Source organism: Schistocerca piceifrons, chromosome 6 (assembly GCF_021461385.2).
Source record: "Schistocerca piceifrons isolate TAMUIC-IGC-003096 chromosome 6, iqSchPice1.1, whole genome shotgun sequence".
Classification (NCBI taxonomy): domain Eukaryota; kingdom Metazoa; phylum Arthropoda; class Insecta; order Orthoptera; family Acrididae; genus Schistocerca; species Schistocerca piceifrons.
Window position 1 is genome coordinate 113231579 of NC_060143.1, and position 27556 is coordinate 113259134.

Genomic DNA, 27556 nt, shown 5'->3' on the forward strand with positions numbered 1-27556 from the left:
ACATTTCCTTGTCAGCAATATTGTGCTTGTATCTATCATGTCAGAGTAGCACTAAGATTCTTATTCTACTTAGATGTGGGGTGTACCAGCTTTTTAGATTTTAGGGACAAACTCCTTTTATAGATAATAATAATAATAATAATAATTTTATTGTCGTTCAGCTGATTACAGCAATAGACAACGTCAAGAGCATAGATTTCTATATAAACTACTATATCGATGTAAATTGGTTTACATAAAATAGATACATGTTAGAATACAGTATTTTCATCTTCAAAGAATTCATCAATGGTGTAAAATGGATTGTTCACTAGTAGCTTGTATAATTTAGCTTTAAAGATATTTACAGGCAGTTCTTTAAAGTCAGCACTTAGTCTATTAAACATCCTTAGTCCCAGAACTAGGTAAGAGTTATGTGATTTTGATAATCTATGATATGGTACATCTACAGATGTTCTGTTTCTAGTATTATGGCTATGAATATCACCTCTCAACACAAAATTAGACACATTGTTTCTAATGTACATTAAAACATTGTAGATGAATAAGTTTACTACTGTAAGACACTGCAATTTAATAAACAGAGGTTTACAATGTTCTGTTTTATCAGAATCCGTTATTATTCTTATTACTTTCTTCTGTAAAAGTAAAATGTCATTTACATGACAGCTACTACCCCACAGTAAAATTCCATTTCTAATTAGATAAATAACTCTTGAAAGCCTAGCCAATATATTTTTAATGTGTGTTTCCCACGTCAATTTATTGTCAATAGTAACACCTAAAAATTTAACACTTTCTAATTCCTGGTAGTTAGGAATCTCTTTGAGGCTAAAGTAAAGTGTCTGGGTTTTGTTTTCATTTAGCAAGAAGTCATTAGCTTTGAACCATAATGAGGACTGAGCAAGGGTATTTTCGGTCAGTGTTTTCAGTGTACCTGGATCAGAGCTTTTATGTAGAAAAGATGTGTCATCAGCATACAATATTGTATGAGAATTTATGAATAAGGGCAGGTCATTAATCATTAGTATAAACAGTAAGGGTCCAAGCATCGGCCCTTGAGGCACTCCGTACCTAACATTAACCAAATTTGATTTCTCCCTACCAATGCACACAACTTGTTGACGGTTCTCTAGAAAAGACCTGAACATATTTATACTGTTGTCATCAAAACCATAGTAAACTAGCTTATTCAGCACAGTGTCATGCTCTACACAGTCAAAGGTTCTGCTGAGGTCACAAAATGTAGCCTCGAACACATCTAGGACTAATTTTACGAGGGAGTCCATTGCATCCGTTGTGGATTTACCTTTCCTAAATCCAAACTGTTTATCACTAATTATATTTAGTTTACCCAAGTAGGCACTAACTTGCTCATACATAATCGTTTCTAAAATTTTTGAAAAAACTGGGGTTATGGAAGTAGGTCTGTAACTAGCGGGACAGTTCTTTTCCCCTTTTTTGTATATGGGCACAACTCTAGAAATTTTTAGTATGTCGGGGAACTTACTTGCAACTAGGCATTTGTTAACACAGAAGGTTAAAGGATAAATCACACAATCAATAACATCTTTCAACAAATTACATGACATATCATAGTAATCAACACTAACTGAAGGTTTGAAATTTTTCACTATTTTTAGGATATTATTTGGGCTCACTTCTGTGAAAGTGAAGGTGCTTGGGGGAAGCTTTTCAAAGCAGCTGTCCATAATACTAAGTGCATTTTCAGGTGGTTTGATTATTGAACTAATAATTTCTTCAATGGACTGAATGCAATATTTATTAAATTCTTCTGGGGTAATGGCAATTTCCTCTTTGTGTTTAGTGTGTGCAATGGAGTTTATTACACTCCAGGCCTTCTTGCATTTATTGTTAGATTTATCAATGTTTACTATGTTATGCAGTTTCTTTGCTTCATTTATTGCCGTCCTATACTTGCATTTAGCTTTAGCATACAGGACTTTATACAGTTCTGACTTACTGGTTTTGTACAGACTAGAATACAGCATAACAGTATTTTTCAATTGCCCTAACTGTGGAGTACACCGTTCCTTCGTTTTCCTTTTCTTGTAATTACTACTAATATTCACTGTACGTTTTTTCAGAGGGATGTTATTTTCAAATACATTTAAAAAGATGGACAAAACTGTGTGAATACAATATCAGCTGAACAGTGTTGAAGCCTATTAAAACATGTGTCCCAACTGAAATAAGTGAGGGCATGTCTAAACCTATCCATCCTCTCTCTGCTCACTGGTCTAGTAGTCACAGTTTTAGATTCTGGTTTGGTGCAGTCTGAAGTTACATTATTAAGACTAAGATATACTGCATCATGATCTGAGAAAGGGAAACTAATTATATCAGTGGACATACAAGTTCTCTTAATATTTGTAAATATATTGTCTAGACAGGATGAGCCTCTGGTAGGTTTGCAGTTAACATAGTACAGGTTAAATTGTCGAAGCACATTTTTGAGCTCTGTCACAGTTTTTCTGTCCTGCAAGACATCAAAACTTGAATTGATATCCCCTCCAATGACAACATTGTATTTTTTCCATTTCGGTATACATATGTACATTAAGAGTTCCTCAAGTTTCTCCAGAAAGATATGGGGGTCACCACTAGGTGGCCTGTACACTACTACTACCATTAGCTTAAGGCTCTCAATTACTAGACCTGACATTTCAAAATGCATTTCATCACAAAGGGTATTGAGATCTATCCTGCCACAGTTTGGTGCAAGAGGTATTTTTGCATATATTGCTACCCCACCACGTAAGTGCTGTTTTCTGCAATAGCAACTAAGTAGTATGTAATTATCCAATACTTTGTACCCAAGATCATCCTCTTTACACCAATGTTCACTTAAACATAGAATATCTATCATGTTTTCATTTGAAAATTCGTTGACAATTAAGTTTTTTATCTGCCATGCCCTGAATATTGAGGTAGCATATTTTAAACTCTACTTTAGGCATTTCTTTTTTTGCATATTCTCTTAGTTGACATGACCTACTGTTACTGCATGAAAGTTGACCTGCTTAATTTTTAATTATAATTATAACTAATGTAAGTGGTAAAAGTAACTACTAATCATATAGTTTAGGTATTGAGTGGTCCATCCATTATTTGTATCCCACTTAGAATTTTTTCATTATGGTGGTTTTGTGCCAGTTTTCCTATTTCCTAGCGTCATTAAATTTCTCTTGCCCGGCCTTCAGCTGCGTGCTGTTCAGTAAATTGCTTAATTATTGTGATAATTACTACCTTTTGCAATTTTCTCATTTTATTGTATTGTGAATTTACATTAGGATGCTATTTTGAGTTTTCATTTAAGATTCTGTTATTTTGTACTTAGAATTTTCAGATTTTCTCCTGTGATAAGCTAATGTACAATTACTCTTACTTGCTCTTACTGAGAACAGTTACTTTTGTTGTCTGTATTTCCTGGTCATGGTCACACAGAGAAGAATCCCATAATGCCAAATATAATTGCTGAGGGAACTCACTGAGCTGTATTTTGAAATTGTAAAAAGTCATTCCTTGGAAATCTTTATTTTTATCGTCTGGCTGACATAACAGATATTGTGTCAAACAGATTAATCAAAACCTTTCCATCCTTCATAAAAGTATTGTATTGTTGAAAATTACAAGAGCGCATTGTTGGAACAGCTTGCAGTAATTCTCAAATTTTGCATAGTGGAACACGAACTGGGTACTCAAAGTACAATTTTGTGACAACACAATCTGTGCAGAAAATTGACCATCAGAATCTATGCAGAAAAGTGGCCATCAGGAACTGGCACAAACACCGTTGCATATGAGAGTAGCAGGCTACACTAATTAAATGAGATAACTTTTTTCTTGTCAGGTTTATACACATTTTCTAGACCAGTTTTAGTTTGGCCATCTTGCATTTATATTAATATGTAATAAAGTGCGCAACATTACACTATTTTCACACTTAGGGACTATTTGAAATCACTGCAGTGGGATGAAATGTTACTGAAGTTGTCTGTATACTTTTGCAGTGACCTTTATCAAGTCCACAACAGGTAGTTTCCTGTCCTCCTGGGTTCTAAGTGCCCTGCCCCTCCTTTGCAGCCAACCCCCCCCCCCCCTCCCCCACTCCCCCCTGCCTCCCCAATCTATCATCCTTTCCTCCCAAAGGAAGAAACTGACAGATCCAAAAGATAGAATAGTTTTTTACTACTTTTTTGTCCTTCTATCTCTATTCCTGTAATATCATTTTCTTTATCACATATATGTGAGAAATCTGCATTTATTGTTAAAACTGTCCACCAAGTAATTCATCTTTTCCATTTGGTGCAGTCAGTCAGATGAAGAAGATCTTCAGTCGTTTTTGAGTAACACATTCTTATTCCAGTACTTTTCAGCTGGTTTCCTTTCCTTCCATAATTTTTATCTCAGTAACTTTTTTGATACTAACTATTCAACTTCATCTTGATCTGCTATCTCATCCATTATTGCTCTATATTCTTAGCAAGTTATCCTATTACAGAGGGTAATTTCTCATCACAAAGCCCAAGCAGACTCTCACTATCACACTTCACTGGAAATATTTTGTTTGATTTGTAGCCTGACGTGCCTGTTACCATTTCTGACTACTCACAGTCTTTTTAGCAGACAAAGCCAAAATAGAAATTCAAATGCTGTACACTAATCTTCATGGTAAGGAAGGGCTCTGGTAGAATCTTTCTCCTACCACCATTTTTAGAACTTACATTTCACAACCTTAAATGGTTTTAAGGAAAGCTATGCATTTTGTTACTGCATTTTATGTCCCTTCCAGACTAATCACTGAATTTCATAAAATGAATACTGGCAGTCTTACATACTTCCTTCAATGCAACCAATGGTAGTTCTTCTGTCTCTTGAGTTTCTGTCCAAAATTAAATGCTGCATTTTGATTCTCAAAAAAATATCAGTTCATTTGAAAAACTAGCTATGTGAATATATTGTCTTTCATAAGTTTCCAGTTATATCATGTGCATAGTACAAGTTCTGCTGGCTATCTGTGAGAAAGATTGGCTTGTTCAATACAGCTAATTGTGTTGAACTTGGAATATGTTATTGAATCTGTTCTGCTAGTCTTTTTGTAAATAAGATTGAATTTTGCTTTCTTTCATCTACCCAAAACTATTCTCTGTTCATGAGGCATGTACTACACTGTGATTAAATGTGGAGTTGATTAAAAAATAGAAAATGAGAAAGTTTAAGATTTACTAACAAAGAGATAGAGGGGCTGGCCAGTACTTACCTCAGCTCAGTACAGCCGATAGATACACATAAAACAGAACTGAAAATTTACATTCCTATCTTTCGGAACAAATGTTCCTTCATCGGGGAGGAGAGAGGGGAAAGAAAGGGAAGAAGGGAAAGGATATTCAGTTACTCACAACCCAGGTTATGAAGCAACAGGGAAAGGAAAATGGGAGGTCCCCTCTATCTCTTTGTTAGTATTTGTTTCACATCTTTATATGAGATTTTCCATTAATCATTTAAAGTTTAAGATTTAACATTTTGTAGCTGATGAGGCCATTAAAGACAGGGTATAAGCAAGAACATGAAAGAAGAGGCCTTTATAACTATATATAACTCATATCTTCTGTATATCTTTCTTCATAATTATTAAAATATAAAAAGCAAAATAAGAAATGAAAATAATGCTTCAGACAGTTTTTTGGAGTGCGTATGTAGATAAGTTTCTTTCATATTATGTCATTTGCAGGTTGGGAGCAGTTCACGATGGTTCACCCCCTCCAAGCTACCTTGGTGGCCCTGGAGCAGAGAAGTGCCGATGGGAGGATGGCTACATCATGAGTGACTTGAGACACACTGAAAAAGGATTCCGGTGGTCATCGTGCAGTGTTGCATCTTTTCACCATTTTCTGAAGTGAGTTATTTAGGAACTAGAAACAGCTGAGTCACTCTGTGAATAAAAACTGGAAATCTTTAAAAAAGTGTTTCTGAATACAGCTGCACAAAGCATTTATTTCACTTTACACAGACCACTATCACCTGTCTTTATACTGGCAAAGCATTGAATAGATTAAAAGATAATCAGCAGGCTTACTTTAAAGTTATTTGTTCAGTGCCTTGTAATACATTGCACCAACCAAAATGGAGCCCCACTGTGAATGCTGTTCTCAAACACGGGATGAGTTGGTTGACGTTAGTTAGCAGCTGGAAATGGCCATGACTACAATTGACAGCTGCTGCAATTTGGTGTGTTGGAAGAGCTCCAGAGAGTCGTGTACCTATGATACTTGTACCAGCGGTAACTCAAGTACACTCCTCTCCAGTGGATCCTGTCTCCTCTGCAGAAAGTACAGAATCTGCCCTTACCTGTCCACTTGATTGCGAGTGGCGCATCAATGGTAGATCCAAGCATCCTGTACAGGATGGACGGGGACCAGGGAGGACTCATGGTGTTGTACTGACCCCCATAACCAACAAGTTTGAGGTGCTGTATTTCACTGAAATTCAAACTGAGCCAGTGAGACTCACTTCACCTGTCTTGGGTAAACCTATTTTGACGGGTGTCTGGAGGAGGCAAATCCAAAAAGGTAGGGGTCTATTAACTGACAGCAGTTCAAATGCATGGTGAATGTTGGTACCTCTTAGGAAAATGCCAGAAAGGGGCAGAAAAGGACACCAGATGCACTCACTGTGTATGCCTGGGGGCCTCATTCAACATGTTGAACGAGCTATTCCAGCAGCCATTGAGGGAACAGGGCGCAACCAACTGCAGATTATGGTGCACATTGGAACACATGATGCCTGTTGTCTTGGCCCTGAATTCATTCTTGGGTCATTACAGTGAGTGGCAGAGAAGGTTGAGAAGACCAGCTTTGCGTGTGGAGTTTCATCGAAGCTCACAATTTGCAGCATCGTCCCCAGAACTGATCATGGGCCTTTGTTTCTGAGTTGAGTGGAAGAACTGAACCAGAGAATTCAAAAGTTCTGTGACAAGCCAGGCTGCCACTTCCTGGACTTGTGCCATAGTGTTAGAACTGTAGGGTTACCCTAAATAGGTCAGCTGTGCACTACAAATCAGAGGCTGCTACTCAGGCTGCACACAGAGGTTTTATAGATTAGGTGACTCCTCCAATCCAGATAACAATGGCTGTAGGAAACCCAGAAGTATAAGATAATATTGAAACAAATGCCTCCCACAGGAGAGATTATTAAAATCCTAATGGTAAACTGCCACAGCATTTGTAACAAAGTGCCAGTGCTTGAAGCACTCATGAAAAACAGTGAAGCTCATATAATACTAAGTACAGAAAGCTAATTGAAAACTGAAATTGATAGCAGTGAGATTTTTGAGGAAAATTTAAGTATGTATCGAAAGGATAGGCAAATGGAAATTGAGGCAGTGTGTATGTCACAGTGCACAAAAAACTCAAACACACCGAGATAGAAATTGAAGCTGCATGTGAGATTGTTTGGGCAAGACTCAGTATCAGGGCTGGGTTGAAAATGATAATTGGATTCGTCCATCACCCACCACACTCTTCTCCTGATGGAACCGAAAACTTCAGAGAAAACCTCAGTTCACTTTTACGAAGTTCACCAGTCATACTGTAATCATTGGTAGAGACATTATTCATCCAACAATTAATGGGAAAAATTACAATTTTGTTAGTGGTGGACATGTTAAGACATCTTGTGAAACTTTACTATATGCCATCTCTGAAAACTACCTAGAAGAGATAGTTAGGAATCCTACTCATTATGGAAATAAATTAGAACTAATGGCAACAAATAGGCCTGACTTCTTTCAGGATGTCCATATCGAAACTGGTATCAGTGGCCATGATGCAGTTGTGGCAACAATGATTACCAAAGTACAAAGGACAACTAAAACAAGCAGAAAAATATACATGTTCAGTAAACTAGATAAAAAAAATCAGTAATGTCTTATCTCAATGAGGAACTTGAAACTTTCAGCACAGGTTAGGAGTATGTAGAAGAATTATGGTTCAAGTTTAAAAGAATAGTTGCCTATGCACTGGATAGGCTTGTTCCCAGAAGAACAGTTCATAATGGGAGGGAATCTCCATGGTATACAGTCACTGTATAGAATCTTCTAAAGAAACAGTGATTGCTACACAATAGGTGTAAAACAGAGTGTAGGGGTATAGATAGAGATATGCTGAATGAAAAGCATTTGACTGTCAAGAGAGCAATGCCTGATGGCTTCAGTGACTACCATAGCAGAATATTGTCAAATGATCTTTCACAAAGTCCAAAGAAATTCTGGTCATATGTAAAGGCCCCTACTGGCACCAAAGTAAGTGTCCAGTGCCTAGTGAATGAGATAGGAACTGAAATTGAGGGTAGCAAGCAAAAGCTGAAATGTTTAACTCCATTTTAAAATGTTCCTTTACAATGGAAAACACAGGACAGTTGCCCCAATTTAATCCTCAGACCACTGAAAAGATGAATGAAATACATATTAATGTCAGTGGTGTTGAGAAACAGCTGAAATCGTCAAAATTGAACAAATTCTCCAGGCCCTGATGGAATCCCTTTCAGAGTCTATCCTCAATTTGCATCTATGTTAGCCCCTTTTCTAACTATAAATTATTGAAGATCCCTCAAACAAAAAACCATGCCCAGTTCTTGGAAAAAAAGGACAGATCACACCTGTCTACAAGAAGGGTAGTAGGAGTGATCCACAAAACTACCATCCCATCCTTGACATAAATTTGTTGTAGAATCTAAGAACATATTCTGAGCTCAAACATAATGCAATATCTTGAAAAAAATGACCTCCTCAATGCAAATCAGCATGGATTCCAAAAACAGCAATTATGTGCAACCGAACTTGCACTTTCTCACATGATATTGTGAAAGGTTTGGATCGAAGCAGTCATGGGGATGCAGTGTTTCTCGATTTCCGAAAAGCATTTGACTCAGTACTGAACCTATGCTTACTGTCAAAAGTACGATCATATGGGGTATCAAGTGAAACTTGTGATGGGATTGAGGATTTTTGGTAGGTAGGACACAGCATGTTACCTTGGATGGAGAGTCATTATCAGATGTAGAAGTAACTTTGGGTGTGCCCCAGGGAAGTGCGTTGGGATCCTTGCCGTTCATGTTGCATATTAATGACCTTGCAGACAATATTAACAGTAAAATCAGGCTTTTAACACATGATGAAGTTATCTATAATGAAGTACTATTTGAGAGAAGCTGCATAAATATTCAGTGAGATCTTGATAAGATTTCAACATGGTGCAGAGACTGGCAACATGCTGTAAATATTCAGAAGTGTAAAATTGTCCACTTCACAAAATGAAAAAAAATATAGCATACGGTGACTATAACATCAGTGAGTCACTGTTGGAATCAGCCAACTTATATAAATATGTTGGTGTAACACTTTGTAGGGATATGAAATGGAATGATCACATAGGTTCAGTCGTGGGTAAAGCAGGTGGTAGTCTTCAGTTTATTGGTAGAACACTAGGGAAATGCCATCAGTCTAGAGACTGCTTACAAATCACTCATGTGACCCGTCCTAGAATACTGCTCAAGTGTGTCGGACCCGTACCAGATTAGACTAACAGGGTATATCGAATGTATACAGAGAGGGGCAGCATGAATGGTCACAGGTTTGTTTAATCCATGGGAAAGTGTCACAGAGATACTGGAGAAAGCTGTAAACTATCCCAAGAAAGTCTGCTAACAAAGTTTCAATAAATAGCTTTAAATGATTACTCTAGGGATATACTACAACCCTTTATGTATCGCTCACTCAGGGACCATGAGGATAAGCACAGAGGCATTCAAACAATCATTCTTCCCCTGCTCCATACGTGAATGGGACGTACCCTCTGCCATGCACCTCATGATGTTTTGTAGACTATAGATGTAGTTGAAGTCTAGAAATGTTTAATGAAAGCATTAGAGCTATACAGAATTTGCATCCACAGGTGCAGATTTTCTGATAATTTATAGGAGTGGCTAATAAATTATTCTTTCAGTTGATTTTTTTAATACTCAGAATTTTCAGTTTCCTGCCTTAAGTCTACTGGCAACCTGCTACAGATATTTTCACCAGGATGGAAAATTCCATTCTGAGGAGGGATGTGTAGGCTGTAGGCCACTGAAGAGTCTTTTGCAAGATGTCGAGTCATCAACTTTATACAGTATTCTTACTGCCCACTTCTGTAGAATAACTGCTTATCTGACCTTGGCTGCATTGCCTCAGAAGACAATACTGAATGAAAGTATGCTAACAATTCCATCTTCAGGCCAAAGCAATGAGAAATATTTGTAACTGCAAAGCAGGCAGAACTGAGCTTTTTGCTTAATTTACCTGATGGTGCCAACACAGTTTGTTATCCATCTGGATGCCCAGGAATGTCACACCCAAAGGCTCAACCAGTGTGTCACCACTGATCTCTACTTCCAGTACCTGTATAACAAATTCAATGGTATATGAGGGGGAGTCAAGTGGAAACTTGTAAAGTGTAATTGAAAATCAATATATCACACCATTGCTCTGTAAGTTGGCAGTACTGTCATCAGTTATGTAATGAATACCCTGCAGGTGGCAGCATGCTACAGACAGGCAGCAGCATGCTACTGACAAGTGGAACACAGCCATAATACCAGTTCGAAATGGTTGTCCCACTTGCAACATGCACCAAGGAAGAACAGCATTCTGTCATACATTTTCTGAGTACGGGAAGTACAAAATCCCTTGAAAGCCATCAGAGAATGAAGGTCCAGTACGGTGGTGCATGTATGTCACTGCAACAAGTGTATGAGTGGAGCAGAAAGTTCAGAAATGGTGTGACTTCTGTGACAAGCCACTCAGCGCCTGGGTCAGGCACACCACATTGTGACACCAGAGTCTAATGCAGCAGTTGAAGCTGTTGTCATGGAAATCTGCCATGTGATGGTGGATGAAATACCCAAGAATCTGAACATTGGTCATGGCTCAGCACATCACATCATTCATGAAATACATAAGATAAGTGCCACAAACAATATTATGAAAAGGACAGTAGGTACTTAACATACAGCAGAGTTGCAGATAGGCACAGTGGAAAGACTGTCTATATTGTCTGCTATATTGTGAGTAGCAGTTGTCCTTTTCAAATATTGTCTTAATTATTGGATAGAGGTGAAATTGGTCTTGTGGAATAACTGTGACTTATGAATAGCTTAAAACATATACAGAGTTTGAAATGTACTGCTGATCATAGATGTCTCTCTGTGATGTGAACTTAGGATTTTTTGGCAGGATATGTGTTTATATTCTGGTGATTTGTTCTCAACTGCTGGCAACAGTCTTTTTTTTTTTTTTTTTAAATTCTGGGCCATACAAATTTCTCTGTCATTAGCTTAACAGTGACTTTTGCATTGGAATGGGCGAGTTTACGAATACTGTCAAACATTGCTTTATGCAAAACTTTAGGCAAAAATGGTCTGGGTTAGGGTCAAGACACATCGCACAAAATAAGGTCTTTGGTACCTGTTAACTGTACTTGTTCAAGCAGGAGGTCAGTTGAATTGCTTTATGAATACTCCTGTAGCTGTTTATTTGTGGTTTGTCTAGCAGTAACCCAGTTGTGATATCTTGTACAAGAAATGGCACCAGTCCTGGAAAAAAAATCGACCATTACATTTTCTGCCCCCATTATGTTATCTTAAGCCTGTCATAAATAGACAAGTGAACTAGAGTTGATAAAATTGTTGGGAAGAGGAAACCTCCTTGAGTTTCTTGAAAACAAACATAATTGGTTTGTTATCCTAATAGGGTACAAATGGTCTGGCTTCTACATAAGAGTAGAAGTGACCCACAGTTTCATATATGGCCAGCAGCTCTTCGCCATATGCACTCCCATTGGTTTGTGCCTCAGTAGTTTGCGGGAGAAAAAATATTAAGGTTTCCAACATACTGATTGAGAGCTGCACCAATCACATGCTGCATAGCATCTACCACCATCGTTAACAGCACATTACAGACTGGGCGAGAGAAGAGAGCTGCTTTTTGTATGCTGGCTTTTACCTTTTCAATGGTGTGTTGCATCACTGGAGTCCATGGCAAGGGGTGCTCATCCATGAAATTGTTGCCTGTTAGTGCTGCTGTCAGCAGTGCATGTATTTCTGCTGCTCCCGGCAGTGTTGGCAGTTGAAAACAGCAATTCATAGGAATATTCTTAGCTGCTGAAAATCCATTGGGCACAAGGTGTTTTTAAGGACCCCTATTTTCTTTTTGAGTGGACAAATACAGACCACAGAAACTGTATGGCTGAGGAATGTGCATAACACATTTTGTTTTATTTACTGTCAAACTGTATTTTCCGATTCAGTCAAACATTGGAATGAGGTGTTTCTCATGTAATGCTACTATCTGGGGAAGCACTAAAATATCGTGTAGATAAGCAAATACAACTCAATCACTTCATCTACAAAGCTCTGCCACGACTGAGCGGCATATTTTAGACTGAATGCCTAATACATTCATGAAATATGTTATATTAGTGTCTGTGTAGGAATTGGAGATGGTGGATGCATTCAAAGCAGGGTAATCCCTATAAGACCTCCAGGTAACATCTTTCCTCTTTTGTGTCAAATATTTTAACAAATTTTGAAACAGTTTTATAGACCAAAAGATATTGGTACCAGTGTTTTGAAAAGAACTGAAAAACCTGGCATACAAATACAAGATGATTAAAATTCCTCTGGATGTTGTTCCATGTGATTGTATGAAGTATGAAATACATTAAAGTTTAAACTATAAAACTGACATTTTGGTCATATTGCAATGGCCTCCCTCAGGGCAAAGCCTCACAAATTTTAAATGTATGGTAGGCAATAAAACCATGACTGTTAAACGATTCTAGCCCTGGTACTTTTTCTACTTTAGGACCACATACTATAACAACAGTAGCCTAACCATTACCGTGCTGTGCGGCATCATTGTTCGTAAACATAAAATTCATAACACATTCACAGAACACTGAAGGACCATGCAGAATCACTTATGAGGTGTACAACAGAGACATGGGTAGATCATATTACATGTCCACCATGCTGTTGGTCATCAGGACCAGGAATCACCAAAAAATAAATCAATCTGAATCCGTGTCAGTATGGGTCAAAGCTGATGATTTTACTGGTGGTGGTAAGGCTCCCCAGTTTATTGCAAACTGTCAGTGTCAATATGTCATATTTCTGGAACTTGATTGGACCTGGAATATAATAGGTTAGTCATAATGAGAGGGAGAGCATAGGAAAGAAGCAATTTGTGAACTATCAGGCTTGTTGATGGTCAGCGTCTGTCTGCAAATTAGCACTTGGCTTCTGGTGAACATGTTTCCTCCCGGAGTGTGTGGAAATACAGTGACTGTTGTTTTACACAATGACACTGTACAACAGCCAGAAGAATTTTAATTGTCTTGACACTGGCTGCGGAAGCATAAGTAATTAATAGTACATTTTTCCTGCAGTTGGTGATTATTTCAGTGAAAGTCTTTTACATTGTCAAGAGGATGCTAATAGTTCTACTACATAGGATTTTTATGAAGCAAAGAAAGGAGTTGGCTTTAAAAGTGGATAAAATGCAATAGATCATCTGCAAGTGAAGAACTAAACTACAAAATGAGGCTATGGTGAACATCGACCACTAGAACACTATAATTCATCATTGATGTTATTATCTTTGACTCTGCTCTCTCTGTCTTTGTGTCTGTATGCCATTACGAGATGTTCAGTTGTATTGTGCTTCTACATTTCATTAGAGGTTTTGATAACAAACCACTTGTTGGTGATTTCCATCATCTACCATATCATCATTAGGACTGGGATTACCCCAAGGCAATGTTTGTGAATCATGACTCTGCCTTCAGTTCGCAGGATGTGAAAGAGCTCTTGACTCACATTCAGCTAAAACTGTCCTGACAGCCACATATAAACAAAGCATTGCTTCAACACATGTTAGTATACTAAGGAATATATTTGTATCAGAGCTATATCTTCTGTTACCCACCATTATACTGGGAAATTCAGATTTGAAAGGAGATTCCATACTATCAGAAGTATTCTCAGTAGCCCTAGAAGAAGATTTCAAATCCCTAAACTGGTAAAGAGAAATAATATATGTTAACAGAACAAACCTGAGTCACCTTGTTCTTGCTGCTAACATTGTAGACTCTATTGTTAGCCACTATTGCAAATGAAGTTCAACAACAAATGGAAGAACCTTAATAAAGTAAGTATGAAAGTAGGTCCAAAAGCAGTTACAATAAAACCTAAATAATGTATAATCAAAACATGGAAAAGGCAGTAGTACAAATTGTTTTCCTATGAAGCCATATGTATTACTTTTAGGTCCTACAACTGTCCAAGGATCTAAATCATAATATAATCCGTGCACAGTCTTTTCAGTATTGTATCATTCTATGTTATTAAAGAAATTAAATGCAGAGCCTATAAAACAGAACACATCAATAATTTGCTTATGTTCATAACTGTAGAGCTCAGTGTTGCCATATAAGCAATTTCAATTTTGTTATTTATTTTATGTTCAGTGGAGATACTGCAACATGCCTCTACAACTCTCCTCATGAAGATGAGTCTTTGCCTCGAGTGTTGCCTGGAAAGTTATTAACACTTGATGCACAGTGCCGAAAAGACAGAGGAACTAGTGCTTGTTTTGTAAGTTGTTCAAATATAAATAGACCAGATATTTATTATATCAAATAAATATAAGCTAGCATTAATTTTTGCCATTATTAAATATAGTTATTCCATTCATTCATTTATATGCATACAAAAGATGATGTGTAAATCTCACAATGGAAACGACCCTTCAGACATGTAGACTGAGTCAAGTTATACATTTACTGGCAGAAGCAGCCACTGTAGGCTACTGTAAAAATTTACTAACAATAAATTATGACTGGTGCTAATATACTCTTACTGATAATTATGGAATGACTTCTAAATTAAATGTGATATATATAGATGCCTATAAACTGAGAAACTCAAGATCTGTTTAGTGTAAATATTAAGTTATGTAGAATTTACATCCACAAGTTAAAATATTCTGATAAATTATAGAAGAAGAGGCTAGTGAGGCACTCATTTAGTTTTGAATATCTAGGGATTTTTAGTTTTCTGCTTGAAATCTGCTGGTAACCTGTTATAGGTTTTTGTATAAGAATATAAAATTTCCTTCTGAACTCTAGACAGGGATACATAAACTATATGGAAGTTGTTTTTGCTTTTGTCGTCATGGCCATGAAATGCACAGCTCATTCTAAATATGCTCATGTTATTAACCACTAATTCCAGTGGGGGATATATGTATTGCCACAAAAATGAAATAATACGTAAGTCCCAGAAGATGTTTTTGCAAGAAGTTCAATTCTCAACTTACTGAATATCCGTCATGCACATTCTTCTAGAATGATTTTTTTTTTTTTTTTTTTTTTTTATCTTGGCTGCATTACTTTAAAGTTTTGTGCCACAAGGCCATACTGAGTTAAAGTATGCAAATAATGATAGCAATCCCACCTGCAATTCAACACAATGAGGGAGATTTCTAATCACAAAGCAGGCAGAACTGAGGTTTTTGGTTAACTTACATGTGGTCTGGGGTCACTTTAGTTTGGTGTCCATGTGGATGCTTAGGAGCTTCACAGGTGGAACTTCATCCAGAGTGTGTGCTTCAATCTCTACGTGTGGTACCTGTAAAAAATTTTGATTTTTCGGAACTGCGTATTTAAACAATGGAAACTTCAGGTAGAAATATCACCAATGTAAGAAAAAATAGATTGCTACTTACCGTAAAGATAAAACACTAATTTGCAGACATACACAATTAAGACACTTACACATAAGCTTTCTGCCACAGTCTTCATCGGGAATAGAGAAACACACACCATTCATTCACACAAGAAGCACACCCCATACACACATGTATGTCAACCCTGGCTGCTCGGAGCAAAATGCAACTATCACATGGGATGGAAACAGCAATTTGGAAGGGGTGGGGAAGGGGGAGGGATAGCAGTATATGGGTGGGGAAAGAGAGGAGTGCTATCTGGTAGAGTGTGCAGGGACTAGAATGCCAACAGGTGCAGCGTCAGGAGGTTGTGGGGCAGGAAGGTGTAGAAAATGGATCAAAAAAAGAGAGGAGTGGGGAAAGATGGGCAGGTGTGTTGGCATAGTGTGGCAAACAAAGAGGATGGGAGATGAGAATGGGGAAGAGGTTATAGGACAGAGGGGGTGAAGCTGTTGGATGGAGGATGTGGGAACAGTATGTGTTGTAAGGATACTCTCATCTGCACATTTCAGAAAAGCTGGTGACAGAGGGGAGGATCCAGATGGCTTGGGTAGTGAAGCAACCATTGAAATCAAGCATGTTATGTTCAGATGCATGTTGCACCATAAGGTGGTCTACTTTGCTCTTAGCCACAGTTTGATGGTGGTCATCCATCCTGGTGGACAATTTGTTGGTAGTCTTAAAGTTATGCAATGATTGCAACAGAACTGGTAAATGACATGGCCACTTTCTCAGATGGCCCAGCCCTGATGGGGTAGGATAAGCCTGTGACAGGATTGGAGTAGGAAGTCTTGGGTGAGTGGATTGGGCAAGTCTTGTACCTGGGTCTTCCACCATGTGCTTGATTTCAATGGCTGCTTCACTACCCAAGCCATCTGGATTCTCATCTCCACCACCAGCATTTCTGAAATGCACAGGTGGGAGTCATCGTTGCAACATGTTCTCCACTCCTGTAATTATCCTGGCCTCAACTTATGGTAACATACTCTCCCCACATTCTCTACTCAACAGTTTCCACCCCCTCTGTCCTATCACCTCTTCCCCATTATTATCTCCCACCCTCTTTGCCACCCTCTGCCAATGCTTCCACCCATTTTTCCAACTCCTCTCCTTTTTCCATCTGTTTTCCCCACCTCCCTGCCCCCAAACCTCCTGAGCCTTTTGGTTTTCTAGTCCCTGCACACACTACTTGACACTTCTAACAGCCATGTACCGCAAGTCTCCAGAGGAACGGAAGGTTCCAAATGATTGGAAAAGAGCACAGGTAGTCCCAGTCTTCAAGAAGGGTCGTCGAGCAGATGCGCAAAACTATAGACCTATATCTCTGACGTCGATCTGTTGTAGAATTTTAGAACATATTTTTTGCTCGAGTATCATGTCGTTTTTGGAAACCCAGAATCTACTATGTAGGAATCAACATGGTTGCCGGAAACAGCGATCGTGTGAGACCCAACTCACTTTATTTGTTCATGAGACCCAGAAAATATTAGATACAGGCTCCCAGGTAGATGCTATTTTTCTTGACTTCCAGAAGGCGTTCGATACAGTTCCGCACTGTCGCCTGATAAACAAAGTAAGAGCCTACGGAGTATCAGACCAGCTGTGTGGCTGGATTGAAGAGTTTTTAGCAAACAGAACACAGCATGTTGTTATCAATGGAGAGACGTCTACAGACATTAAAGTAACCTCTGGCGTGCCACAGGGGAGTGTTATGGGACCATTGCTTTTCACAATATATGTAAATGACCTAGTAGATAGTGTCGGAAGTTCCATGCGGCTTTTCGCGGATGATGCTGTAGTATACAGAGAAGTTACAGCATTAGAAAATTGTAGCGAAATGCAGGAAGATCTGCAGCGGATAGGCACTTGGTGCAGGGAGTGGCAACTGACCCTTAACATAGACAAATGTAATGTATTGCGAATACATAGAAAGAAGGATCCTTTATTGTATGATTGATTATATGCTAGCGGAACAAACACTGGTAGCAGTTACTTCTGTAAAATATCTGGGAGTATGCGTGCGGAACGATTTGAAGTGGAATGATCATATAAAATTAATTATTGGCGGGTACCAGGTTGAGATTCATTGGGAGAGTCCTTAGAAAATGTAGTCCATCAACAAAGGAGGTGGCTTACAAAACACTCGTTCGACCTATACTTGAGTATTGCTCATCAGTGTGGGATCCGTACCAGATCGGGTTGATGGAGGAGATAGAGAAGATCCAAAGAAGAGCGGCGCGTTTCGTCACAGGGTTATTTGGTAACCGTGATAGCGTTACGGAGATGTTTAACAAACTCAAGTGGCAGACTCTGCAAGAGAGGCGCTCCGCATTGCGGTGTAGCTTGCTCGCCAGGTTTCGAGAGGGTGCGTTTCTGGATGAGGTCTCGAATATATTGCTTCCCCCTACTTATACCTCCCGAGGAGATCACAAATGTAAAATTAGAGAGGTTAGAGCGCGCACGGAGGCTTTCAGACAGTTGTTCTTCCCGCGAACCATACGCGACTGGAACAGGAAAGGGAGGTGATGACAGTGGCACGTAAAGTGCCCTCCGCCACACACCATTGAGTGGCTTGCGGAGTATAAATGTAGATGTAGATGTAGATGTAGACAGTGTTCCTCTCTTCGCCCATCCATATGCTGCTATCCCCTCCCCTTCCCTGCCCCTCCAGATTGCTGCTTCCATCCCATGTGATAGTTACATTCTGGCCTGAACTGTTGGAGCTGGCGTTTGTGTGTGCTTGAGGTGTGCTTGCTTATTTGAATGACCGGTGTGTGTTTCTCTATTTCTGATGAAAGCTGTGGCTGAAAGCTTATGTGTAAGTGTCTTTCAATTGTGCTGTTCTGCAACTTAACATGTTGTCTTTATGCTAAGCAGCAGTTTATCTTGTCCTACACTGTTGAACTCCATATTTATTTATTCACCCAAAAAACTTTCCAGATTGTGAGATACAGCACAAAAAAAGATACATACACAGTTACATACAGTACAAAAACAGTAAATGTTCGGCAAATAAATGAATTTTTCACTTTATCCATAAAAGAGCTAGCCCTACATGCGGTAGCTACACTGTCTTGTTCCAAGACTCCAGTATTTCATATGTTCTAATATGTGTCTTTGTAAGATAGATATTAAAAAGTTTGTGGTGAACCAGTTGTAAGCTTGTTTCATTATTCTCTTGGCTGCATGTGATATGAAACACATTTGTACCCTTTATCACTGTACTAAGCCTCATTAGCATACTTCACACTTTTTGAGAAACCTCCAATGTTCTACTTTACCATGTCATCTTGGTTTTGGGGACCCGTGCATTGCCAGAACCAATATCTTGTATGCTCCCAAGAATACCACAGAAACTAAGAACTCAGTGACCTGTTCAATGCCATACTCATTTTGGTCTATGGCCTGAGACTTTATTCTGCTTATTTATGTATATACTACCTCTTTCCTTCTATTACGCATATTGTGATGTTTTACTAACTTGTATCAATCTAGGTACATGATTGAATTTCTGTGGCTTGCAAATGATGTTTTGTTACAAAAAATACATCTGTAGAAATACACTCCTGGAAATTGAAATAAGAACACCGTGAATTCATTGTCCCAGGAAGGGGAAACTTTATTGACACATTCCTGGGGTCAGATACATCACATGATCACACTGACAGAACCACAGGCACATAGACACAGGCAACAGAGCATGCACAATGTCGGCACTAGTACAGTGTATATCCACCTTTCGCAGCAATGCAGGCTGCTATTCTCCCATGGAGACGATCGTAGAGATGCTGGATGTAGTCCTGTGGAACGGCTTGCCATGCCATTTCCACCTGGCGCCTCAGTTGGACCAGCGTTCGTGCCGGACGTGCAGACCGCGTGAGACGACGCTTCATCCAGTCCCAAACATGCTCAATGGGGGACAGATCCGGAGATCTTGCTGGCCAGGGTAGTTGACTTACACCTTCTAGAGCACGTTGGGTGGCACGGGATACATGCGGACGTGCATTGTCCTGTTGGAACAGCAAGTTCCCTTGCCGGTCTAGGAATGGTAGAACGATGGGTTCGATGACAGTTTGGATGTACCGTGCACTATTCAGTGTCCCCTCGACGATCACCAGTGGTGTACGGCCAGTGTAGGAGATCGCTCCCCACACCATGATGCCGGGTGTTGGCCCTGTGTGCCTCGGTCGTATGCAGTCCTGATTGTGGCGCTCACCTGCACGGCGCCAAACACGCATACGACCATCATTGGCACCAAGGCAGAAGCGACTCTCATCGCTGAAGACGACACGTCTCCATTCGTCCCTCCATTCACGCCTGTCGCGACACCACTGGAGGCGGGCTGCACGATGTTGGGGCGTGAGCGGAAGACGGCCTAACGGTGTGTGGGACCGTAGCCCAGCTTCATGGAGACGGTTGCGAATGGTCCTCGCCGATACCCCAGGAGCAACAGTGTCCCTAATTTGCTGGGAAGTGGCGGTGCGGTCCCCTACGGCACTGTGTAGGATCCTACGGTCTTGGCGTGCATCCGTGCGTCGCTGCGGTCCGGTCCCAGGTCGACGGGCACGTGCACCTTCCGCCGACCACTGGCGACAACATCGATGTACTGTGGAGACCTCACGCCCCACATGTTGAGCAATTCGGCGGTACGTCCACCCGGCCTCCCGCATGCCCACTATACGCCCTCGCTCAAAGTCCGTCAACTGCACATACGGTTCACGTCCACGCTGTCGCGGCATGCTACCAGTGTTAAAGACTGCGATGGAGCTCCATATGCCACGGCAAACTGGCTGACACTGACGGCTGCGGTGCACAAATGCTGCACAGCTAGCGCCATTCGACGGCCAACACCGCGGTTCCTGGTGTGTCCGCTGTGCCGTGCGTGTGATCGTTGCTTGTACAGCCCTCTCACAGTGTCCAGAGCGAGTATGGTGGGTCTGACACACCGGTGTCAGTGTGTTCTTTTTTCCATTTCCAGGAGTGTACATTTAGATGTTTCCATTTCCTGTAGTGATATGAGAATCTCATTCTTCTTATTTAACAGGCTTCTTAAATTTTAGTGGAAAAATCCAGATGTGTTGTGCTTGTTACTCTTTGTGTTTTCAAAGCTGCTATAATATGTTTTCCACTGATTGTTGCAGCCGTGTCTATAGTTATCTGGCAGCTTTGTTTTTCAGAAATACTTAACCTAAAAAGGCTTATTGAAAGTACAGGAAATCACAGGGACTGAACAGTCAGTATTCTAGTTACATTGAATGCTTCAGAAAATTAGTTGTGCAACTGACCTTTTGTCAGGAACAGTCAGATATAGACATGGTGTGTGTGGTGTAGCCATGTGATGCATCAGTCACCCCCATGTGTAATCATCCCTTTCTGTTGCACTGACTCCTGTAGCACTATATTAACATATTCAATGGAACACTTCATCTTTGACTTGTATTATTCAAAGAGTGTCACAATTTTCACTCTATCATGAGGAGCATTCCGTAAGTCATACACACAATACATTGTAATGAAATGATTACAGGTTATTAAATTTTGTTTAATTGTGCACGTTTTCTGACTGTTTACTGATGAGCTCACATAACAGAAGACTATTTAATTTAGTAACAGTAGTAAGCGTGCAGTTATTCTGTGCCATGTAGACTACAAGTTTTTAAATACAATTTCTTTGATGAAATACAGAGTTGCTCAGAAGAAACAAAAATAAATCCAATATCATTTGTTACTATTCACAATCTCAGTAATATGAAAATCCTCCGTAAATGCTCATTAGACTTAGGTGCATACGATAATTCTTAGGCTACTGTAGCATGCATCATCAAATTAAAAAAATAAATAAATAAAAATATTTTACAGCACTTATGTACAATGATTGCATTACTGCACTGAACTTGTACAGAAGTCAGATTGTACGAAGTATTCATATTATGTGATGTTAATAATAACATAAATGCATGAATTGGTTCTGCTAAGAAATTCGTCAGTTTAGTAGCAGGAGTTGGCCACCAATAAATTCTTTAGACTCTTCTCAAACTGAACTTTATTAGTATTCAAACTTTCTATGGCTGCTGGCATGTTATTGAAATATGTGTTGCTGAATAGTAGAAACATTTCTGAACCAAAGTAAGTGACTTTAAATTTTTGTGAAAGTTATTCTTATTTCTAATATTGATTCCGTAAACTGAACTGTCAGCTTGAAAAAAAGATATATTTTTAATGACAAATTTCATTAAGGAATAAATATATTAGAAAGCAGCAGTTAGTATCCCCCAGTCCTTAACAGCCCTCTGCAAGAAATTCTTGAATTCACACCACAAATAATCCATATTGAACATTTTTGGGCTTGGAAAATTAGCTTGGCTTCATGAGCTACCCCAAAAATTAATCCTGAATGAAGTAAGCATAGTATGCTAGCTTTTTTTTTATTTTTATATGACCTTTGTCTGACAACATTCACATAGGAAATATAGTCTTATTTAGGTGCTTCAGCAGTTCTGTGGTATGCTCCTCCCAGTTAAATTTATTATCGAGCTGTAATCCCAAGAATATAACATGGTCAACTTCATCTATCTGCTTGTCATCATATTTTAGGCATATACTGGCAGGAAACTGTTTACAAGTTCTGAACTGGTGTATAGTATGTTTTTTCAAGGCTTGGTGACAGAGGAGCCATTTATTAATGTCAATGAAAATTTCATTAGCTGACCTTTCTACGGCTATACTTCATTTACTATTTGTTGCAATGTTTGTATCTTCTGCAAACAAAACTAACTTGACATCTCGTAATGTTACTGGTGGAAGGTCATAGATATTCAGAAGAAAAAGTAAAAGCCTTATGATGGAACCTTGGGAGATACTACATGTTATTGGTTTCCAGTTGGATGATGCCTGATAGCTTAATACAAGTCTGCTGTTGACACCCTTTGTTTTCTGTGAGGGATATAGGGTTGAACCATTTTGCATCATTTCCTTTTATGCTGTTATATTCTAATTTATTTAAAAGGATGTTATGATTTACACAGTCAAGTGCCTTTGATGGATCACAAAATATACCAGGAGCCCGTAATTTATTGTCTAATGAATTAAGTACATTCTCACTGCATGTGTAGATAGCCTTCTCAATGTTGGAAACCTTTAGAAATTCAAGTTTTGACTTGGCTAGTATTTTATTTATGACCAGACAGTCAAGAAGATGATTGTATATTATCTTTTCTAAAATTTTTGAGGATGCAGGCAAAAGTGAAACTGGAGGAAAGTTGGTGGTTTTCTTTACCTCCTTTCTTATACAAAGGCTTAACTTCAGCATATTTCAACCATTTAGGAAATGTCCCTCTGAAAAAGACTGGTGACATAAATAACATAAAATATGACTAAACTCAGGAGCACACTGCTTAATCAACTTTGTTGATATATTGACATAGCCACCAGAATTCTTTGATTTTAAGAGTTTTATGATGGGCATTACTTCTATTGGTGTCATGAGGGTCATGCTCATATTACTGTAGCTGTTTGTAGTGACTGGTATGAGGTATTCCATGACAGTATCTATTCTATCTTTTCAGTAATAGTTATGAAGTGCTTATTGAAAAGTTCACCAACACTGCACACATCTGTTACCTGGGTATCATTTACTTTTAATGCTATGTGCTTCTCTTCATCTCTGGTTCTACCAGTCTCTTCCTTCACTATATTCCATATTGTCTTTATTTTTGTTATATGATGTGACTACCCTTTTCTGATAATGCATTTGCTTTCATGTCCATATTACTATCTTCAATATTTTGCAGTATATTTTGTAATGATCTATAGCATTTACATCAGAGCTGTTTCTAACTAATAGGTATGGTTTCCTTTTTGTCGTATTGGATACCTTTATTCGTTGAGTAATCCATGACCAAGCGAGGGGGTGCAGTGGTTCACACACCGGATTCACATTCAGTACGACGATGATTCAAACCCGTGTTCGGCCGTCCTGATTTAGGTTTTCCCTGATTTCCCTAAATCACTTCAGGCAAATGCTAAGATGGTTCCTTTGAAAGGGCATGACTGATTTACTTCCACATCCTTCCCTAATCCGATGAGACCAATGAGCTCACTGTTTAGTCAGCTCCCTCAAAATCAACCAACCAACCAGTCCATGGCTATTCTGTACACTTTAGTCTAATCTGGGTTAGTTTTTTTTGGAGGGGGGGGGACAGTTCTCAAATAAGTTGAGACATTATTAACAAAAGTGTTGTATTTTGCATTCATCCTGTGAGCATTGTACACATCACTCCAATTCATGTCTCTGAGGAGTTTCCTAAAACAATCAATTTTTGGCTTATTGACTACCATCTTGAACTCAGATTTAGTAGATCTTATTTCCTGATCAGTATTAACATTTAGCAAATGGAACTGCTAACATTTAGCAAATGGAACTGCAGGTCATGGTCTGAGAGGCTACTTATTATTGGTTTTGTAATATAATTTTGTTTATTGGACATTTCTATAAAGATATTATCAATGGCCATTTTTGAGCCCTTAGCTATTTTAGTTGGAAAGTTAACAGTATGAATTAATTTGAATGACAATGCTACTAATGGCGTTAAGCTCTTGCCGGAAGAGTTTGTCCAGAAAATCTACATTTAAACCACTGGCAACCATTAGTTCTTTCTTTTTTGTTGTTAAATAGGACAACAGATCCTCAAAGTGACTTGTGAACAGATTTAAATTACCTGCTAGTAGTCAATATACACTTACTATTTTGAATGATTTATGATGAAACTCTACTCCTGTTGCCCATGCTTCCATATGCTGTTCTAGGCAAGATTTATAAATGTCTGTGTTATTAAATTTATGGCTAGCCTGCAGGTTGTGCTGTCGTATTTGACTGCAAATAGCACCTGTGCCATGTCCTCAATGCTATGCAAGTGTCAGTCATGGTCAGAACAGTATTCGGTGTAGTTGTGGGTGCATTATGTTGGAGCTAAGTGATTTTGAATGTGGGCAAATTGTTGGTGCTCATATGGTGAGTACTTCTGTAACCAAGACAGCTGAAGTAATTCAATAATCTGTGTTTGCTGTTTTGACACCACAGACATAATCTGATTGAATACAAGATTTGGTAGTAGACAAATTGTTTCCTTCTTAGCTAGCTCAAAACTGCATATGTTCTTGTTAAGTTATGTTGGTCCTGTAAATAAGTAAATTGTAGCTTTTGTTAAGAGAATAATTCAGGATTCCAATGCAATCTCCAGCATTTTTAGTGATTATGGGAGTGCATATTAAAAATAAAACTGCAGGAGTAAATAAAAAGTGTGCATCTCACCTCGAGAAAAATGCAGAAAGTACTTAATGTCTTTATTCAAGAAGAACAGTGTATTTTTTCTGACATATCAGTAGCATAAATTAATATTAACAATATTTGAGACAGTTGAACAACATCTGTGTAACAGCTGTCCAAACAGAAACAGTTGGGTGTAAGGCTAAATAACATACAAATGAAATAAAAATATTGATATTAATAATTTCTTCATCCAAGCATCATTTTACAATGATATAGGATTTGTCAGCTTAATACAAGAAAAAACAAGCCACACATACAGACAAATGACATACATCAATGTGTTTAATGAGAAGACTGGTGGCCATAGCTTTATTGAAGGAATAATCACAGCATTGGCCAAAAGTAATTTAGGAAAAAGAGTAATCAATATGGAGAGACAAAATGTGAGCCTCCATCCTCTCAAAACTGAGGCCAGTGTCTCGACAAATATACTACCTCATTCGGCTATACCTAGCTTACAATTTCCATGTGTTCATACATATTTTCAGATATAGGAGTCACCCAAATTTTTTAACTGAATAGATAAAAAATCTTCTCACCAAGCAGTGGCAGAACACACACATAAAAGAAGGTTGTAATTTTCAAGCTTTTGGAGCCAGTGGCTGCTTCTTAAGACAGAAGGGTTGAAGGAGAAGGAAGAGGGGTGAAGAAAAAGGACTGGAGAGGTCTAGGAAAAGGGGTAGATTTTGGGAAAGTCACTGAGAACCACAGCTCAGGGGAGGAGTGACCACATGGGATGAGAAGGAAAGACTGATTGTTGGGGACTGCATTGGACTAGACTTGAAAGATTGAGAGCTTAAAGGTGGAAGACAGGGTAATATGCAGAGAGATATTACCGCTTAACCATCATGCATGAGTTAACAAGAGTGAAAAGCTTAGTGGATTGTAAGTAACAGAGGAAGGAGGGGGGGGGGGGGGGGGTGAAAAATAGACAGGAAAGTCTATGAAAGATGTAGAAAACTAAAATGGAGTGAAGCAAAGTGGAAGAAATTAACATAAATTAAGGCCAGGTGAGTGGTGAGAACCAAGGACATGTTGTAGTGCTAGTTCCCACCTGTGAAGTTCTGAGAAACTGGTGTCTGGGGGAAGAATCCAGATGGCACATGTGGTGTAACAGGCACTGAGGTCACAAATGTCATTTTGTAGAGCATGCTCTGCAACGGGATATTGCAAGTTACCAGTATACACCCTCTGCCTATGCCTATTCATCCTAATTGATAATTTGGTGGTAGTCATACCGAAGTAGAAGGCCAAACAGTGTTTACATAACAGGTGGTATGTAACGTGTTGTTTTCCAGGTGGCTCTCCCTTGGATGGTATATGATGTGCCGGTTACAAGGCTGTTATTGATGATGGTAGGAGGGTGAACAGCGCTAGTCTTGTAGTGGGGATGGTCACAGGGGTAGGAGCCATAGGGTAGGGAGATGGGTGCAGAAGGAGCATAGGGTCTGACAAGAATATTGCGGAGATGGGGAGGGCGACGGAAAGCTATTCTAGGTGTGGTTGGCGAAATTTCAGACATAATGGATCTCATTTCAGGGCATTATTTTAGGAAGTCATGGCCCTGTCGAAGTAGTTGATTAACACATTCCATACCAGGATAATACTGAATGACCAATGGTGTGCTCTGAAGATGTGTTTTGGAGGGATCAGCAGTACCAGGATTGGATATGAAGGCCCGGGAAATCTCTCTTTGAACTAGGCTAGTGGGGTAAATACATGCAGTGAAGGCTGAGGTGAGAATGGTGGTGTATTGCTGTAAAGAATCTGCATCCAAACAAATACGTTTGCCTCGGATGCCAAGGCTGTATGGGAGGGAACGTTGGATATGGAAAGGACGGCAACTGTCAAAATTTAAGTACTGTTGTTTGTTGGTAGTTTTAATGTGGACAGAAGTGTGTAACTGGCCTTCGGTGAGTACAAGATCAACATCAAGGAAAGTGGCATGGGATTTGGAATTCTGTATTGGGAGAGACGTGGTGCGTGGGCAAAAAGTTATATGTAATAGTAACAAAGGGTTTTGAATTTTATTGGTTTTGTTTAATGTTGGAAGCCTAAAGCACTGTAAGTGAAAACAGAAAATACTGAAAGAACACGTAAGAACACTGCTTTAGCAGTTAAATAATCAAGTTTGCTTAATTTTCTGTTTTTATGACATTCATTACAAGCAAAATACACTAATGCTAACTGCAATAAAATTGTGTTGCAGAAAGATGATCGAGTTTGTGCACAGCTGTTCTGTTTCGATTCTGGCTCTGGCTACTGTGTAGCCTACAGGCCCGCAGCTGAAGGTTCATCTTGTGGCGATGGACAGGTACTTTTACTCATCTACTGGTACCATTAGATCGCATGAGTATTTGTTTTTAACACTGTACTTATAGTCA

General features: G+C 39.1%; 1 protein-coding gene across 3 annotated transcripts in view; it reads left to right on the plus strand.

Moving 5' to 3' along the window:
* Positions 1-27556, plus strand: part of LOC124802520 (A disintegrin and metalloproteinase with thrombospondin motifs 16) — a 479986-nt gene that overhangs the window by 437695 nt on the left and 14735 nt on the right. For all 3 annotated transcript variants that reach the window (XM_047263362.1, XM_047263361.1, XM_047263363.1), the window contains exons 12-14: positions 5756-5920; positions 14586-14712; positions 27382-27486. In XM_047263362.1, coding sequence (XP_047119318.1) covers positions 5756-5920; positions 14586-14712; positions 27382-27486 — 397 coding nt within the window. The remainder of the gene's footprint in view (positions 1-5755; positions 5921-14585; positions 14713-27381; positions 27487-27556) is intronic.